This window comes from Nicotiana sylvestris, chromosome 5, assembly GCF_000393655.2.
Source record: "Nicotiana sylvestris chromosome 5, ASM39365v2, whole genome shotgun sequence".
NCBI lineage: Eukaryota > Viridiplantae > Streptophyta > Magnoliopsida > Solanales > Solanaceae > Nicotiana > Nicotiana sylvestris.
In genome coordinates this window covers 140,848,530-140,866,983 of record NC_091061.1, presented here as the reverse complement: position 1 = coordinate 140,866,983, position 18,454 = coordinate 140,848,530, and the positions used below count along the sequence as shown (strand labels likewise).

The window sequence follows — 18,454 nt, the reverse complement described above, 5'->3', positions numbered from 1 at the left end:
ATCGGAGAGCGCTTTCAGTCAAGCAAGACTTCAAATCGGTGATCATAGAGCGTCTATGAGGGAGAGCTTGGAAAAATCAGTACTCTTCAGAGATTGGATCTGTTTAGAAAGAAGAAATTTTGATGTAGATGACAGTAGTAAACAAGATAGGAGGCTGAAATATAACAACAACAAGAAGGTCTACGCATTACCCTTAATTGGTTTATTGGGTAGGCTTCTTAGAAATTCTTGTACAAGTCTTACTGCTGAACAAGTATTGAAGCACATGCCTTCTTTAGCTAGACGTTTGGAGAGTTGTGCATTGTAGAGACTCATTTAACGGGAAAAAGATTAATTAGAACAATTTATTAATATGCGTGAAATCTGATATCTGACTTGAATCAGGATTAGCTAAAGTTTTCTGAAAAATCAACTATCACCAGAGATAGGCGATCAAACACTTAGCTGACTTAGGCCATTTGCGGTTCTAGTCAACACCGGGCAATGTATAGAAGTACATGAAGAAATGAAGCCAAGCAAAAAGAAAAAGTAACAGACTTCAAAATGCAAATGATTGAAAGGATTCTCTTTAGATATCTGAAGTTAGCTTCTATTGTGCTCTAAAGATTTGATCTAATTTATAGCCTCTCCTTTTTCATTCTTTCCACAAACAAGTAAATGGACTTTGAATTCTGAACGGAATATCTAAAGCTTTCTAGTACATACATTTGATCATACCAAATACCCAATTTTGGTTCCATTTATTAAATTCTATACATTCAGAAAAATTAGTCCAAAAAAGTGAAATTTGCAGCTTCTTTTCAATCTAGATTTATAATATATAAAATTTTAACTGCAAAGAAAGTCTGAAAAAGGGGCACTTTATAATTTCACATCATTTAAACGCTTTACAATTAATTTTCATACCTATAAATTAACATAGATTTATAATTAATTTGCATCAATACAAAATAACACTAATAGTTTAGAGTTAATGTGCGACAAGAAATCAAATTTGAAGGATGAGCATATAAATCGCATGTTAAGAGTACGACTTCTAAATCGCGTTGATGAATAAGACTTATAAATCGCATTCTTCTATTGCAATTTATGCACAAGTTTTTTATCTCGTGGAACTTTGTGCAGTGACGGAAAAGGAGGACTGTTCAATCAGGTCGGTTATTTTCATTTTCGTTATTTGTCGAAGATTCAATAGTAGTAAGTATTTTATTATGCTCTGTTTGGTTGCACATTTAGAAAATTTCCTACCGTTAAGCTCAGCTTTAGGTAAATTTGTTGATTTATGATCTCTTCTTTTGTTATTTTCAAGTGTTGTGTCTCCTGTCTTAGTTTTAAGAAAGTGATATATTTTGTTTTGATTTTTTTGGTTAGTGTTACTCCCTCCGTCTCAAATTATCTGTCGTATTTATGTTTTACATGTCTCTTAAGAAAATAATAATTTGAAGGTTCTTTTGACTATTTTATCCTTATTTATGTCTTATTAGTATTTGAGCAATCATAATACTACCCCATAAATTGAGGTATTTATAATCTTCAAGAATAATTACTATTAAGGGTAAAATAGAAAAAATAATTAAGTTTGTCTTGAGCTTCTAAAATAACAAACAATTTGATATAATTATTTTTAAATATCACGACAGATAATTTGAGAGGAGGAAGTATTATACAGTGCAGCGTGTAAAGTTTCCCCTACTTTTTCTAGAGTTATGTCCTAAAAAGGAAAGAATGAATGAAGAAGAAGAAAAATCTATGTCCACAAATTGGATTTCATCAAATTTAAAATTTAGCCACTATTTTCAATGCAATAAGAAAGTGCCTACTATATGATTTTAAGATTTAAGTTATATATAATAACAAGGTAATAATTTTTTTTACACAATTTGTACAATTTAGTCTGTTAAAGCAGGTTATTTATCATTCATTCTAGATTATCAATCAATGCTATTAAATAAAGTAACTTGTAATTACCTTTTAAGTTTTACGTTATTAGTGCATAAAACTTAAACTCATAATTTGGGATCTGGTTAATTTCAAGATAAAACTCTATTCCATCTGTAATAATACAAGCTTTCCATTGCCTATTTTTCAACTGTTGTACAATCTATTTAGAGCTATCATTTACAAAATATGATGTCATGACTTAGTAAATAAGGAGTTGTTGGTTTCCACCTTGGTGCAAATAAGAGGTTGAACAGCAACATGAAGTAATTGAAAGAAGCAATGCTTTGTGAAAATCTGCAGCAACTACGCCTTTCTTGATTAGTGAAACGATGTAGTCCATGAAGTCTGAATCACACGATAATGTAATAGGTCCACCACGTGGTAGCCCGAACTCTTCTTCATACATGTTTAAAAGTTGCCTAATGACTTCAATTTCAAGATAAGCCAAGGGAATTACGAAGCGCTTTTGATCAGTTGTATAGACTACAAAATGGCCTTTTATGGCAATTGAGGATGAAGATGTACTACAACTGTTTGCATCACTACCATTTCTTGGAAATGAAATCCTCTTCCTTTGCTTGGCCGCAAACTTTTGCCATCTCCTGGTCATCTTGATGAGTTTCTTAGCACTGATCATATTCGTAAGCTAAAAATGTAGAGTCTTTTGATAACTGGATAAAAAATGTTCATTCTTGATGATGAAAAGGCTCTTGGAAAAGGGATTATATATATACAAGAGGATGTAGACAAGCTTTGAATTGCAGCTAAAGTTTTGTCACTAATGAATAAAGGCAAAGCCATGTGCTGATGACTGTTGGTCACGTAGATTTGGGCCCTTAAATTGGTGAAAAATTCCTCTCTTCACTTTGGTAGACAACAACTTGGACCTATTAGTTAGGCTATCAACTCATACTTGGGAGTTGGGACTTCTCACAAAAAGCCAATAATTTCAAAACCATTAATGAATAAAGAATTGTTGGTAAAAGAACAAATCATGTGCTAAGGGGTCTTTAAATTGTCATCTTGGCTGGTTTTTCTTTACATAAAAACCACTGCATTAAATGTGATTAAAACCAGTGCAACTTATTTGAATCATAGAGAGACAGGAAAGATCATCACGAGATATTATGGTTTTTTTTTTTGCTTTCTGATCACTCACTTTTAGTTAGGGGCGACAAAATGGTTAAAAGAAAATAGTTAACCACCCATATTATCTACTAAAAAATGAGTTGGATAATGAGTTTTTTAAAAACGGATCAAATATGGATAAAAACCATATTATCCATTTAGAAAATGAATAACTAATGGATAACCAATGCGTCAAACTTTTACATTTGTAAAGTCTCAAATTGGGGTTCCTCAAGTTAGGGAGACTAAGAGCCCGTTTGGACATAAGATTTTTTTTTTGAAATTCTTTTACTTTTTTTTTTCGAAATAGCGTTTGACCATAAAATTTTCAATTTTCACTAATGAATTTTGGAATTTTTCGAAAATTTGAAAAACTCAAAAAAGTTATTTTTCAAAATTTTCACTCAGATCACTCATAAAACTTCAAAAACAACCCAAAACTATATTCATGTCCAAACACGACTCTAATTTTAAAATACAATTTTCACTTGAAATGTTTTTTCAATTGTTTTTTGGAATTTTTACAATTCTTATGTCCAAACGCCCACTTGAAATGTCATGGATAATATGGTTACCCATGTTATCCACCGGTTAACCCGTTTTTTATCCATATTAAATATGGATGGGGTCGGATAATTTATCCATTTTTTTCATTACCCGTTTTCGACCCGAACGATATCCGACCCGCCCCGACCGTCCTACTTTTAGCTATTGGTTAGCAGAAATTAGAAGAGCTTGAATTGAATAAAAATAGAATAATCGTGTTGAACTAGTACTTTTCACCTTTAGTTCTGTTAGTATGAGAATTAGAGACTAAAGTCTTCCATTAGAAGAGTCATGGTTCTTGATTTTTGTTTCAGGATAGCTAAATAATAATAGTACAGAAGTCAATATTCGAACAAAGCTTTCTAAAAACACGTGAAAACTCACCTAATATGTATTCAGTGCGACTAAAGTGTCAAGTAGAGTGGCATTTTAAGAATACTGCATCATTCATTACCTAAATGAAGTCTATGTTTCTCTTACAAATATATTGTAAAAAGAAGTTTTTGTTTTGTGTCCAACCTTTGTTTCCTACAAATTGTTCGTCCAAAGGAACAAAAACCTTTCCGCCATCTGGAGCAACATTCATATATAACAACCATAACAAAGAGCACAAACGCTTGAATACTATTCTATTGCTCTCTTTGACTCTATCTATAGGGAGAAAAAAGTTTTTGTTAGTAAACTGTATTTGTAAAATAATTCTGGAAATATAAATGAACATAACCAGAAATGAACATAAACAAAAGTGAACAACGAAATAACAGAAAACCAATTCGAGCCCACTGAATTCACAGTGTTTCCTTAAGGAATTTAATCCCCCCATAGTGCCCAAGGTTATGGATTATTTCCTTTCAGGATAGAACAAATTACGCACTGGTGTAGTGGTACTTCAAACCCCAGTGTTTCAATGAACACAAAGTTCGGTAGCAAATCACACTTACTATTGCTTTATTTGATGCTAAAAGTATGCAGAAGAAGGAGGAGAAACTCAGAAAATTGTAGTGAAATTCTGAGCAGAATAGTGTTGTATTTATAGCCAAAGTTGGGCTGAAATCCGAAGAGGTGCAACTCTTCAGAATGGTTGTTTCTGCAAAACGGCCACAGCATAAATGCCATTACATAAATGACTATTTACTCAATAATAAAGAGGGAAAATTGAAGAGGGAAGTTAGTTTTCTGTTACCAAAATAGAAAAATGGATTGGATTTAATATTAATATTCTATTATTAAAATAAATATTTAATAACATTTCTGTTAATATTTTACTATTAACAAATAAATTTGGTCCAAAAAGTTAATCAATTAATCGATCATTTGACCAAATCCGAATCCGAATCCAAATTCGAATCCGAATCCGAAGCCGAGCCGAGCCGAGCGAGCGACGACGACGACACGAGGCTTGCCTTCTTCTCAACTCTTTAAGAGCTAGAAGAAGAGCAATTGCTTATATACCCATAAAAACCTCTTCCTCTTCTAATATGGGACAATGACCATTTACCAAGGGGGAGGAAACTTAAAATTTCTCTCAAAAATTTCATTTTCCATTTCCTATTCACTCTCTTTTAAGTATTTAATATATTAATTAAATACATAAAAAACCCAACAATCCCCCACATGAATGGGGAATGGCTATATCACGGAAGTATGCATGAAAAACTGTGTGATTCGCAAGTAAGGATTAATTGCATCTGGATAAGTAGGTTTCCCTTTGAACTTTCCGTAGTGAACTTATGTCGGATATACTCGATCAATCGGTAGATTTGATATCTTTGAACCATCAAACTTTGGTGTATACCTAGATAATCACAAGTCACACAACCAACCCTTAACCGTCTTTGGTTCTCATTGTTATGTTCGTTTCAGCCATGAACACCGCCTAGTTTCATAAGTGCGTAGAGAACTGGCCTTACAAAGTTCTCCTTGAAGCGGCTAACACTTCACACTTACATAGGTGATTCCTATACGTGTCATCCCGTAGATACACTATTTGATATACCCCGTATCAAAATTAGAAATCATTAAAAAGCCTTAATGTTTTATCCTTGGTACTAAACATTGTCTCATCACGAGAATGGACCAAAAGTTTAGTTGACAATGTTGAACCGTCATTAATGACTCTGTTTGATCTCCTTGAACCTAGATCTTGGGATCTCCGGTCTTCTAGGTAGAGTTACCGCCACTATGACTTGTTCTCGGCCGCAGTCCTATTCTCCTTGATGACTTCTCAACTACCTCTCTAGTTAGGCCTTTTGTAAGTGGATTTGACACATTATCATTTGACTTTACATAGTCAATCGTGATAATTCCTCTAGAGAGTAATTGTCTAACGGTTTTATGTCTTCGTCGTATCTGACGAGATTTAACGTTATACATAACGCTCCCAGCCCTTCCAATTGCCGCTTGACTATCACAATGTATGCATATTGGTGCCAACGGTTTGGGCCAAAATAGAATATCTTCCAAGAAATTCCGGAGCCATTCAGCTTCTTCACCGGCTTTATCCAAGACTATGAACTCAACCTCCATTATAGAGCGGGCAATACAAATTTATTTGGATGACTTTCAAGATACCGCTCCTCCACCAATAGTGAATACATATCCACTTGTGAACTTAGAATCAGTTGAACCAGTTATCCAATTTGCATCACAGTATCCCTCTATCCCTGCAGGATATTTACTGTAGTGTGATAACTAGGGATTTTGATACATTTTATACTCCTTCTTGCTTAAGTTTTGATTAGAAATGTGTACAAAATAGTCCCAAAGGCTAACAAGTTGTGCTTGATTGGAGGTTTGATCAACAAAGTGACAAGAAGTCAAATATCAGCTCAAAAGGAGTGAAACTTGCACAAGTATCAAGACAAGACAAAGCTTAAGCAAAACAAGGCCAGTGCGGCCGCACACCATTTTGTGCGGTCAGAGAGCATGACATTCAGGCATAAAGGCAATGCGGCCACACTAGGATTTGTGCGGTTCGCACTAAGATCAATACGGCCGCACTCGATTTAGTGGGGTCCGCAGTAAGGAGGATCAGAGAGTTGCCAAATTCCGAGTTCAAGCCAATGCGGTCCGTGCTCCATTTTATGCGGACCGCACTAGAAGCCTCAGTGGCCGTAGTCCATTCTCTGCGGTCCGCAGTACTCGAGTTCAGAGAGTTAGATTTTCAAGCTTATATCCCTAGTGCAGCCGCACACCATTTTATGCGGTCCGCACTAGCCCCGCAGGGGTATTTTTGTCCAGATTTTTTAACTTAATATAAATAGCTTCTTTTCCCATTTTTAGGGTATCAGATAGTTTTAGAACATAGCTGCGCTCGTGTGTTCGAATATTTTAGCCATTTTGGGCAATTTTATCTACATTTCATCATTGAATCTTATTGTTTATCTTAGTAATTAATTAATATGAGTTGTTCTTCATCTATTTTTTGTTTTTCTTCTTTAATTATGAGTAGCTAGACCCATAAGCTAAGGTTGTGGCTCAACCCTAGTGTGGGTAATTGACGGGTCTTGAATTGTAGGGCTAAATTGACTATGGGTATTTGATATTTGGGCCATTTCATGGTTAATTGCTGAATTAGTGGTTGCAAACACTATTTTGTATTTAGTTGACTTGAGCTCTTCTTGAGAAAGAGAGCCTAAGTCTTCGAAATTGGTCCAACAAGGAATTGGGGCGTACTCAAGAGATTGACAACCCCAATTAAAGGGTTAAACCTCGAGAGAGTAATACCCGACTTGAACAAAGATTGCTTGTGCAAATTTGCATACCCAATTGGTCTTGAGAAAGTCAATTCAGGCATAATCACTCAAACCACCGAGAGGTGTAGAGTGGGTAATATCGTTCAACGATTATATCATACTCCCCAATTATGTCAATCGTGTCTTAGACTCAATTACCCGTCAATTGACCACCTAGGCGAAAGTCACTACCCTAGTGCCTTTTAAACCATTTGAACAATCCTCATTAGTTTTACTCTTCGCTTAATCTAGTTTTATTTACCATTGTAGTTTGATAAAAGTAGAAGTAAATCAAAAACCCCAAAAATTATTAGAAGTGCAATTTGGAATACATACGCAACTCTAAACTAGATAGATACCCGACTCCAAATTCTAGCTCTCTGTGGAAATTGATCCCGACCCTAAATCGGGTAAAAGCTCTTCGACCCTCTCTCTCTACTCAATAGTAGTGCAGGGTAGGCTGTGATTACTTTTTGGCACCGTTGCCGGGGAGTTAACGGTTTTGGTTATCTATATAGTTAGTTTTGTGTATTGTTCTTCTTTCCTTCTTTGTTACTAACTTGTTTGTGTCACAACTCAGGTACTAAATGATAGCGAACAACGCTAATGACCCTCTTGGAAATGTGATTGCGGGGGAGGAGGTAGATGATGTTGGAGATGATGAGGTACCTCTTGTACCTCAAGGACAACGTAGAGGCAGCCAGGCTAGTGCTAATATTAATGACAATATCTCAGACCCTCCTCCGCCACCTCCAAGAGTGGCCCCTAGAGTGCTTCTGAACCAGGGCTATGCAAGTGCTATTGTTCCACCCCGAATCGGGGCGGGCAATTTTCAAATAACCAACGTGATGTTGACCTTGCTTGAGCAGCGTGAGTATTTCACGGGCGCTGCAAATCAAAATGCTTACAAGCATCTCAAGGGGTTCGTGGATACATGCTAGGGGAGCAAATAGACTAATGTGTCCGAGGATGCTCTTAGGTTGAGACTTTTCCCATTCTCACTTAGGGGGAAGGCTTTGGATTGGCTCGAGCGTCTTCCCAACCATTCCATTACAACTTGGGATGAGTTGGCGGATAAGTTCATTGCTAAATATTTCTCATCGGGACATATGGCGGCATTGCGAGATGAAATATTGGTCTTCAAGCAAGAGCCTACAGAACCTTTGCATGAGATTTGGGAGCATTATAGAACAATGGTGAAAGAATACCTCAACAATGATATGACCGAGGCTATGATCCAACCAACTTTCTACCGGGGCATTAACACCACAAACCAATGCATAGTGAACCAACTTGCCGGGGGCAACTTTATGAAGCTGTCATATGATGAGGCATGTGATATACTTAACGAGATGGCTGACACTTCTTCTACATGGCAAAGTAGAGCCAATGTGCCTCAAGGTGACCCCATGGTCACTCATTTGCACAAGGAATTACATGATCACGGGAAAGCTATAGCTGAGCTGACAACTACTATGAACCAATTAGCAAAGTCACAGTTGCAACAAGTCCAAAATCCTCGCCAAGTGAATGCCATGAAGGGAGTCAATATGCTTGTCAACAAAAGAAGGCAACAAAACCAAGGGAACTCTGAGCAATTTGATGATGACTGTGATGGATTTCAAAACGATGGTTATGATGAACAAAGTGAAGTTGTTCAATACGTGAATAATTATCAAGGCCAACGGGGAAACTCTTCCAACCAACAACAATGGAGACCTTAAGGCAATTGGGGAAATCAACAACAAAACAATGGTAATTGGGGGAACAACAACCAAAACAACAACTGGGGCAATCAGAATAACAATCAGAGCAACCAAGGGAATTGGAATGGTAATAACAACAATTGGGGTGGCAATAGCAATCAAGGTGGATGGAACAATGGAAACCAAGGAAACCGAGGGCAAGGCTTTCAAAGGCCCCCAATGTACCAACAACCGAACAATCCACCCCCATTTCCATCCCAAGGTCCTAGTTCTTCTAGCAATTATATGGCTAGAATTGAAATGATGTTCGAACAGATGATGAAGAAGAATGTGGACTCGGATGCTCAGTTGGCTTCCCACAATACCTCTATCAGAAACTTGGAGGTGCAGTTAGGCCAAATCTCACAGTCTTTAAATACTCACCCTAAGGGTGCTCTACCAAGTGATACGGTAGTGAACTCGAAGGGTGGGAACAACCATGTTATGGCGGTTACAACAAGAAGTGGGAGAGGCGGTGATGTGAATGCTTCCAAATAAAAGCAAATCTTGGATGATGATGTTGAGTTGCAAGAAGATGAAGTCCCTTTGGTAGTTGAAGATGCGGTTGATGAAAATGTGAACAAAAAAGTGAGAATTGATATTCAAGATGTCGAGGTGGAAACTCAAAATGATGTGAACCCATCTAGGGAACACATAATAGACATGCCAGAGCCGGTTGTGCCAAAAGCCAAGGCTCCTTTGCCAAGACCACCTCCACCTTATCCTCAAAGGCTTGCGAAGAAGAAAAATGAGAATCAGTTCAAAAAGTTTATTGACATGATAAAGAGCTTATCCATCAATGTGCCTTTAGTGGAAGCTCTGGAACAAATGCCGGGCTATGCAAAATTCATGAAAGACTTGGTCACAAAGAAGCGTTCTATGGATTGTGAAACTATAAAGATGACTCACCAAGTTAGTGCTATAGTGTATTCAATGGCCCCGAAGCTTGAAGATCCTGGTGCTTTCACCATTCCTTGCACCATTGGGAGTGCGGACTTTGCCAAGGCCCTATGTGATTTAGGGTCTAGTATCAATTTGATGCCCTACTCAGTTTTCAAAACCTTGGGTATTGGGAAACCTAGGCCGACTTCCATGCGATTTCAAATGGCGGATAGATCGATGAAGAGACCATTGGGTATTATTGATGATGTGCTTGTCCGAGTGGACAAATTTATTTTGCTAGCTGACTTTGTGATCTTGGACGGCGTGGTGGATTACAAAGTTCCTATCATATTGGGAAGACCTTTCCTAGCTACGGGGAAGACCTTGGTTGATGTGAAAGCAGGAGAACTCACCTTCCGGGTGGGTGACGAGAAAGTGGTCTTTCATGTGTGCAAATCAATGAAGCAGCCCAACAGTACCAAGGTGTGCTCTTTTGTGGACCTCATCACAGCAGTGATAATTGATGACACCAGTGCAATGATTAATGTGGAGGACCCATTGGAGGCCGTACTATTGAATCTTGATGTCAATGAGGATGCAAGCCGGGTGGAGTGCATGAATGCTTTACATGGAATGGGCTCTTATTCGTATGTGCCTAGGAAATTATCTTTGGACATCGAGAATAGAAATACTCCACCAACAAAACCTTCAATTGAGGAGCCTCTGGTGTTTGAGTTAAAACCACTGCCTCCACACCTCAGGTATGAGTTCTTAGGCTCAAATTCTACTTTGCCAGTTTTCTTTCTTCTTGTCTTACTAACCTGCAGGTTGATGCCACATTGGTGGTGCTTCAAAAGTGGAAAAAGGCAATTGGACGGATTTTAGCTGATATTCGAGGGATAAGCCCCGCATTCTGTATGCATAAGATTATTCTGGAAGATGATGCAAAGCCTTTCTTGGAGCATCAAATGAGGTTGAACGAGGCAATGCAAGAAGTTGTGAAAAAGGAGGTGATCAAGCGGTTGGCTGTCGGGGTTGTGTATCCCATCTTTGATAGCTCTTGGACTTCACGTGTGCAATGTGTACCGAAGAAGGCTGGCATGACCGTGGTTGCAAATTCACAAAATGAGTTGATTCCTACCAGAACCGTCACCGGTTGGAGGGTATGCATGGATTACCGCAAGTTGAACAAAGTGACACGCAAGGATCACTTTCTTTTGCCTTTTCTTGATCAGATGTTAGATCGACTTGCTGGGCGTGCCTTCTACTATTTCTTGGATGGGTATTCTGGGTACAACCAAATCTTGATTGCTCCGGAAGATCAGGAGAAGATCACATTCACTTGTCCATATGGCACTTTTGCCTTCTCTAGGATGCCTTTTGGGTTGTGTAATGCACCAACTACATTTCAGCGATGTATGATGGCCATTTTCACCGATATGGTGGAAGAAATTTTGGAGGTGTTCATGGACGACTATAGTATTGTGGGGGATTCATTTGATGAGTGCTTGAAGAATCTTGATAGAGTTTTGGCCCGTTGTGAAGAAACCAATCTTGTCCTCAGTTGGGAGAAATGCCACTTTATGGTGGAAAAAGTAACTGTTCTTGGGCATAAAATTTTGAAGCATGGCATTGAGGTGGACAAAGCAAAGATCGAAGTGATTTCAAGGTTCCCTCCCCTACATCTATGAAGGGAGTTCGAAGTTTTCTTGGGCATGCGGGGTTCTACCGGAGATTTATCAAAGACTTTTCGAAGGTAGTGAATCCCTTGTGCAAGTTGTTGAAAAAATATGCTAAGTTCGTGTTTGATGAAAAATGTATGCAAGCCTTTGAACTTCTCAAGCATAAGTTGACCACCACTCCTATCATTACCATGTCTAATTGGAGCTTACCCTTTGAGCTCATGTGTGATGCGAGCGATATTGCGGTTAAGGCAGTTTTGGGTCAAAGAGTGAACAAAATGTTTCATCCGGTGTACTATGCGAGCAAGACAATGAATGATGCTCAAGTGAACTACACGGTGACCGAGAAAGAACTTTTGGCTATTGTGTTTGCAATGGAAAAATTCCGGCCGTATCTTATGGGTGCTAAGTTTATTATTCATACCGACTATGCCGCACTCCGGTACTTGATGACGAAGAAGGATTCCAAAGATAGACTGATGCGATAGGTCTTGTTACTTCAAGAGTTTGATTTGGAGATTGTGGACCGGAAGGGTAGTGAGAACCAAGTGGCGGGCCACTTGTCCCACTTGGAGGAGGAGGGGAGGCCTCGTGATGGCCTAGAGATCAATGATTCATTTCCCGACGAACAACTCCTTTCGGTGTCGATAAATAATATGCCATGGTTTGCCGATATTGCTAATTTCCTTGTGACTGGTATCATCCCGTGTGAGCTCTCTTCTAACCAAAGGAAGAAGCTCAAGCGGGATAGTTTGGACTTCTATTGGGATGAGCCGTACTTGTTCAAGATTTACACAGATGGTGTGATCCGAAGGTGTGCCCCGAAGGAAGAGCAATTGAGTATCTTGGAGGCTTGTCATTCCTCTCCCTATGGTGGCCATCATGGCGGGGCGAGGACGGATTCTAAAGTTCTTAGTTGTGGGTTTTATTGGCCAACTTTGTTCAAAGATGCGGGTAATTTTGTGAAGAGATGCGACGAATGCCAAAGAGTGGGTGGAATTTCAAAGAAAGATGAGATGCCTCTCAATCCCATCCTTGAGGTTGATATTTTTGATGTGTGGGGCATTGATTTCATGGGACCATTTGTTAGCTCTTATGGGAACATTTACATTCTTGTGGCGGTGGACTATATTTCAAAGTGGATTGAATCCGTGGCTTTGCCCAACAATGAGGCCCGAAGTGTTGTTGCATTTCTCAAGAAAAGCATTTTTACAAGGTTTGGTACTCCGCGTGCAATCATAAGTGATTGGGGGTCTCATTTTTGCAATAGAGCTTTCAATACTTTGCTTTCAAAGTATGGTGTCAATCACATAGTTTCTACTCCCTATCATCCTCAAGCAAGTGGTCAAGTTGAAGTCTCCAACAGGGAAATCAAAAGCATATTGTCAAAAACGGTCAATGCAAATAGGATCGATTGGTCAAATAAGTTGGATGACACTCATAGGCTTATAAGACTGCTTACAAGACTCCGATTGGTATGTCTTCGTATCGGTTGGTGTTTAGGAAAGCTTTCCATCTCAGTCGAGTTAGAGCACAAGGCCATGTGGGCTTTGAGGAAGCTAAATCTTGAGTGGGATGTTGCAGCCAATCTTCGTGTGGAGCAGCTTAATGAACTTGATGAATTCCGATTCCATGCCTACTCTAGTTCGTCCTTATACAAGGACAAGATGAAGTACCTTCATGATAAATATGCTCGTGGAAAGGAGATCAAAGTAGGCGATTTGTTTCTCTTGTTCAACTCCCGGTTATGGCTTTTTTTGGGAAAGCTCAAGTCAAAATGGAGTGGACCTTTTGAAGTGGTGTGTGTGACACCGTTTGGTGCTCTTGATTTAAAGAACAAAAATGGTGAAGTATTTATAGTGAATGGGCATAGGGTTAAGCACTACTTGGAAAAAATTGATGACAGCCACTTGGCGGCCCTTCTTTATTTCAAATGATGTGATGGTAACCTGCGTCGTGCCGCGATGTTAAATCTGGTGCTTCTTGGGTGGCAACCCATGTATTTTTCTTCTTGTTCTTATTTGATTTTCATTTGTAGTGTAGGATTGATTTTTGGGCTAACTGGTTGTGAGATATTACAAGATTGTGTTGATACAGTGCAGGACATAGTGGAAAAAGTGTTCAGGTCTCTAAACTTTGCAATGCGACTGCACTACATTTAGTGCGAACCGCACTGGTGAAGGAGGAAATGTCCAACTCTCTGAAGTTTGCCACCGCGGACGAAATACATTTTGTGCGGTCCGCGGTGGACCACTGTGGCCGCATGCCATTTTGTGTGGACCGCGGTGGGTTGTCTATGTAATCTTGAAAAAGGCTATGTGGTGCGGACCGCGGTCCATTTTGTGTGGTCCGCACTAGGTATGTAAGCTGGGCCCCAGGACTTTTTCTATAAATAGTGCCTGAGGCCCAACGTTCACACTTTTGATCCTTTAATTCTCAGACTCACAAAAGTACTGTTCATTCTCCATCTTTCTCGTAATTACTGCTTGGAATCATTAACTTTAAATTTTTCTCACATCTGGTAACATTCCCTTCCATTTAGTTGTCTTTATTTTATTATTTTCATTAACTTGTTGTCTTCTTAGTTTATCTCTTGTATTACCATACTTATTTTGATTTGATTAAAATTAGATTAGTTAATATCTTGTTAGAGTAGAGTTGGATACTTGACAACACTGGGCAAACATGTTGGGACACTACTTAGGTGGAAAAATAGACTTAAAATCAAGATTTATGAAACCCTAAGTAATGTTGCTTCTGGGCACTCAGTGCGGACCGCGGTCGATTCTGTGCAGTCCGCGGTGCCCTTGTGCCGTCTGCATTACCATTTTGTGCGGACCGCATTGCTAAAAGTCCTGAAAGCTGAACCTTGGGGACTGCGGCTGTACTACATTTTGTGCGGACCGCATTGGTCCTTGTGCGGCCGCACTACATTTTGTGCGGTCCGCACTGCCTGGATACAAAGAGTGGGTAGTCTGAGCCCCACCTCTGTGCGGACCGCATGGCCATTTTGTGCAGTCCGCATTGACCCTTGTGCGGCCGCACACTATTTTGTGGGGTCCGCACTATGTGACTTCTGAGAACTGTCTGCAACTTTTCCTCCCTGTTCTGCAAATCTGTTTCTTAACTGCTTCTATTGATACTATCAAGCTTATTGGATTGTATTTGCAGACAATGGTGAAACAACGAGGTAAAGGTTCTAAACAACCAAGCAGAGGAGAATCCTCCCGGGGAGGGAAACAAAAAATGGTGAGATTGACTATTCAATCCCGGCAAAACATTAAAACAAGAGGAAAATGATTAAAGCTGTTGATAGGGTCATTGACATGCCGGGGAGTGAGTACAAGCCCTCCTAGGAGATATCTTTAGACTCAATCCCAGAATACATCCCTGACTGGCCGGAGAGGCACAGACTACGAGACACTCCTCCCACTTCACCCGCTGCCCAAACATCAGTAAATGTGTCTTCTGGGTCGTCTGAGGGCTTAGCTGAAGGCGGTGGGGATGAATACTCCACCTCTCCTACAGCTTTATTATCTGGAGAGGGTGCAATAGGTGATGATGAGGAAGTATGCGGAAAAGAAGTAGTTGGAGAAGGGGGTGAACCTTAGGTGTGGGGTATTTCTAGAACTAGGAAACCGGAGGTGTGGCAAGACCGATTTGTTAGTGAGGTAGCGTACCACAAATTCAGGGAATGATGGCCGGTAAGGAAATTAATCCCGGAGCGTAGTTTTGTTGTTAGAGATCTACTGCCTCACAACCCCAATATGAGGAGGCAGTTTAGGAAGAGAGTTGATTGGGAGCATTTTCTAGATGAATGTGTAGATGCCAATGAACACTTGGTAAAGGAATTCTACACCAATGTTGCCCACATCAAAAAGGGCTCCAAAGTGACCAAGGTGCGAAACCTGAAGGTGCTATTTGACGGAAAAACCATAAATGACTACCTTGGCTTTAATGAAGAGGATGAGTCACTATATATGGCGAAGATGGAATTAGGCAAGGAGGTCCGTCCCTGGTTGACACAGTACCTGGCAATCCCATATACTACCCCCAATTGGTTGACTGCGAGAGTCAAGATTTTGAGACGTAGTTTGAATTTCGAGGCACAGGGGTAGGAAACATTTGTATGTAGCAGGTTGGACCCCACGGCTCATGACAACTCCCTCCCTCTTCACCGGGCAGTTTTGGTGGCTTCGATTATGGCGGGGTATCCAATCAATGTGGGAAATGTGATGTCGAGGATAATTACAATTGTGGGTGCTGAGAATAACAAAAACTTACCTTTCCCCAGCTTTTTGACTATGTATTTCCGGGTCCTCAAAGTTGAAAAGAGGCCATTCGAGATTAAGGTCAAAGTGAAGGCCCCATTTTCGTGGTACAACATGCAGGGGGATGATAACACCAAGAGCAAGAAATTCAAGGGAACAACTACTGCTTCAACTGGCCAGTCTGAAGAGCTAGTTGTGGTAGTGGCTTCTGCTCAGCCTGCCTCCACCTCCACTGATATCCCTCCTGGCCCATCCACCTCAGCAGACCCAGAGATCCCTTCTTCCCGTGCCTATTCAGTAACTGCCCACCGACTGAGCCAGGCTCTCCTCAGTACCAACAACTGGATGTAGACTGCGTCATCCAAGTTGTCTACCCTCACTACCATAGTAGAGGCTCAGTCGGCACCTCCACTTACATAGGTCCCCCAGTCCATAGAGGATGCTCTTAAGGAGATTTTGGCCAACCAGCAGAAAATTCTCGACACTCAGAAGGTGCTCACAGAGGTAGTTGATTCACACAGCAAGGCTCTCAAGGAGCTTTCTAGGAAGCACAAGAAGCTGAGGAAGACACGGACCTCCATGGAGTCCGTGAAGGCGCTGAGGGTTGATGTTGACAGAATGAAGGCAGATCATCAACCTTTGGACTTATTACTATAGGACCCAACACCATCAGCTCATCCCCAGACCGAGCAGTCCCATAGGCCTCCCAAGAGGAAGAGGATGATTCCCAGAGCGGACGATGCAGTCATCCAGTTGGCAGACCCTTCGGAGACCTCCTCAAGTCAGCCACAGGATGCACCTCGGGAGCCTGTCCAGGCCTAGGTCACAACAGCACAGCAGCAGGCCACAGGAAACCAGTCTGAGGTTCCCGAGCACAGTGAGGACCCAGGGACCACTCAGGAGCCCATGCAGACATACATGCCATAGGGAGTCCCTATATCCTTTTTCCCTTTCTCTTTTTGGTGCTTTATTTAGTTTAGTTGGCATTGGGGACAATGCCAGCTTTCATTTGAGGGGGTAGACCCTACTTTTATGGATTCATTCGGATGATTGTATATATATTTGATACTTTTTATGCTTTCCTTATCTTTTCATCTTTGGGTTGTATATAATTTTAATATTCGTTACATTTATTACACTTTTAACTTTGGGTATGTATATAAAGTTATGTTATATATTGTACATATTCATCCATCTATTATATATTCAACAAATCCCCTCTTGTATATATTCATTTTACTTTTCGCAACTTTTCGTTCTTAGCTTCTTATTTATGATTCGTAGCTTCTTGTTTTGAAAGTTTGCAATAAGCCTTTGGTTTTCTTAAAGCCACGGTTCTTTCCAAAGGTGGAGTTTTGTGTGAACCGGGTGGCTCTTCCCAATGATGGATGGCATGACAACCTTCTTAAGGGTTTGAGTCCATTTTTCTTTTTTGTTTTTAGTAGTTAGTAGTTAAGGGTGCCTCAATTAAAGCTTCACTTGGGCCTAGCACATTTGCCTTTGATCTTATGATTTTAAAACAAATTGTTGTGTTTAGGATGGTGAAAGTCATGACCTTGAGACTCTTATGTTGACCGAAAATCATCAAGTGATTTTTTGGGACCAGTGTGTGCTCAAATCTTATCTAAGGTTGTTGTGCGCCCCTAACTCTATGTCTTTAGCGACCCCATAGCTTGTGTGGTGAGTAATTGCATTGCAAGTCCAAGTCCCGAGCCATTGGTCTAGAACTTGCCCTGAATGTTTGTTGAGGCGAAATACTAAGTGAATTTGACTTGAGACATGATTATAGGCTCTCCTTAATCCAAATGATAAATTGAACACTTCCATAACCTACCAATGATAAGATCCCTAGTCAACCCTTTTGAACCTTAGACCTTTTCCCTTCAAGACCCATAATACAAGCCTATACCCGTTCTAAAAGATACCCTTTCTTAGCACCCAATCTTTCCTTTAGCACATGGCTTTGGGGGGGAGACGAGGATTGCAACAAAGTGGTAAAAGGGCACAAAAAAATGAAGAAAAAGAAAGACAATGAAAAAGAAAGAAAAGCAAAAAAAAAAGAAGACAAAAAGAATGTTCAATGTGAAAAAGAATAAAAAGGGACTCAAGAAAAGCAATGAATTAAAGGTGTGGAAAGTTGAAAAAAAGAGAGAAAAAGTTTGAAATGTATAAGAAAAAGTGACAATGTGTCTCTCTAACTCCTTAGAAAGAAGTGAAATGACTCAAAGAGTCAAGTGAAAGTGTGCCAAATGAAACAAAAGAAGTGCTTAAGGGAAGATGAAACCTACTTAGACCAAAAATTTCCTACCCTGAACCAAAAGACTTCACAATGTCTCCACAAAAGCCCTATATGATCTTGAGTTGAATGAAGCTTACATTAGTGGTGACTCAGATAAGGGGCAAGCATATGGTACTTAGAGCCGGACTTGTGACCTTTTTCTTGAGAGATATGAGTGGATTTCCAATAACCTCGTTCTGGGTGCCACTATTCTAAAGGTGAGGTTTGTTTAAGGAGAGTTGAGGAT

General features: G+C 39.9%; 1 protein-coding gene across 1 annotated transcript; it reads right to left on the bottom strand.

Annotated features, from left to right (window-relative positions):
* Positions 1-2,140: 2,140 nt before the first annotated feature.
* Positions 2,141-2,578, bottom strand: LOC104240286 (auxin-responsive protein SAUR68-like). Its single transcript, XM_009795114.2, has one exon. It carries the CDS (start codon positions 2,576-2,578, stop codon positions 2,141-2,143), a length of 438 nt encoding a protein of 145 aa, XP_009793416.1.
* Positions 2,579-18,454: the final 15,876 nt, after the last annotated feature.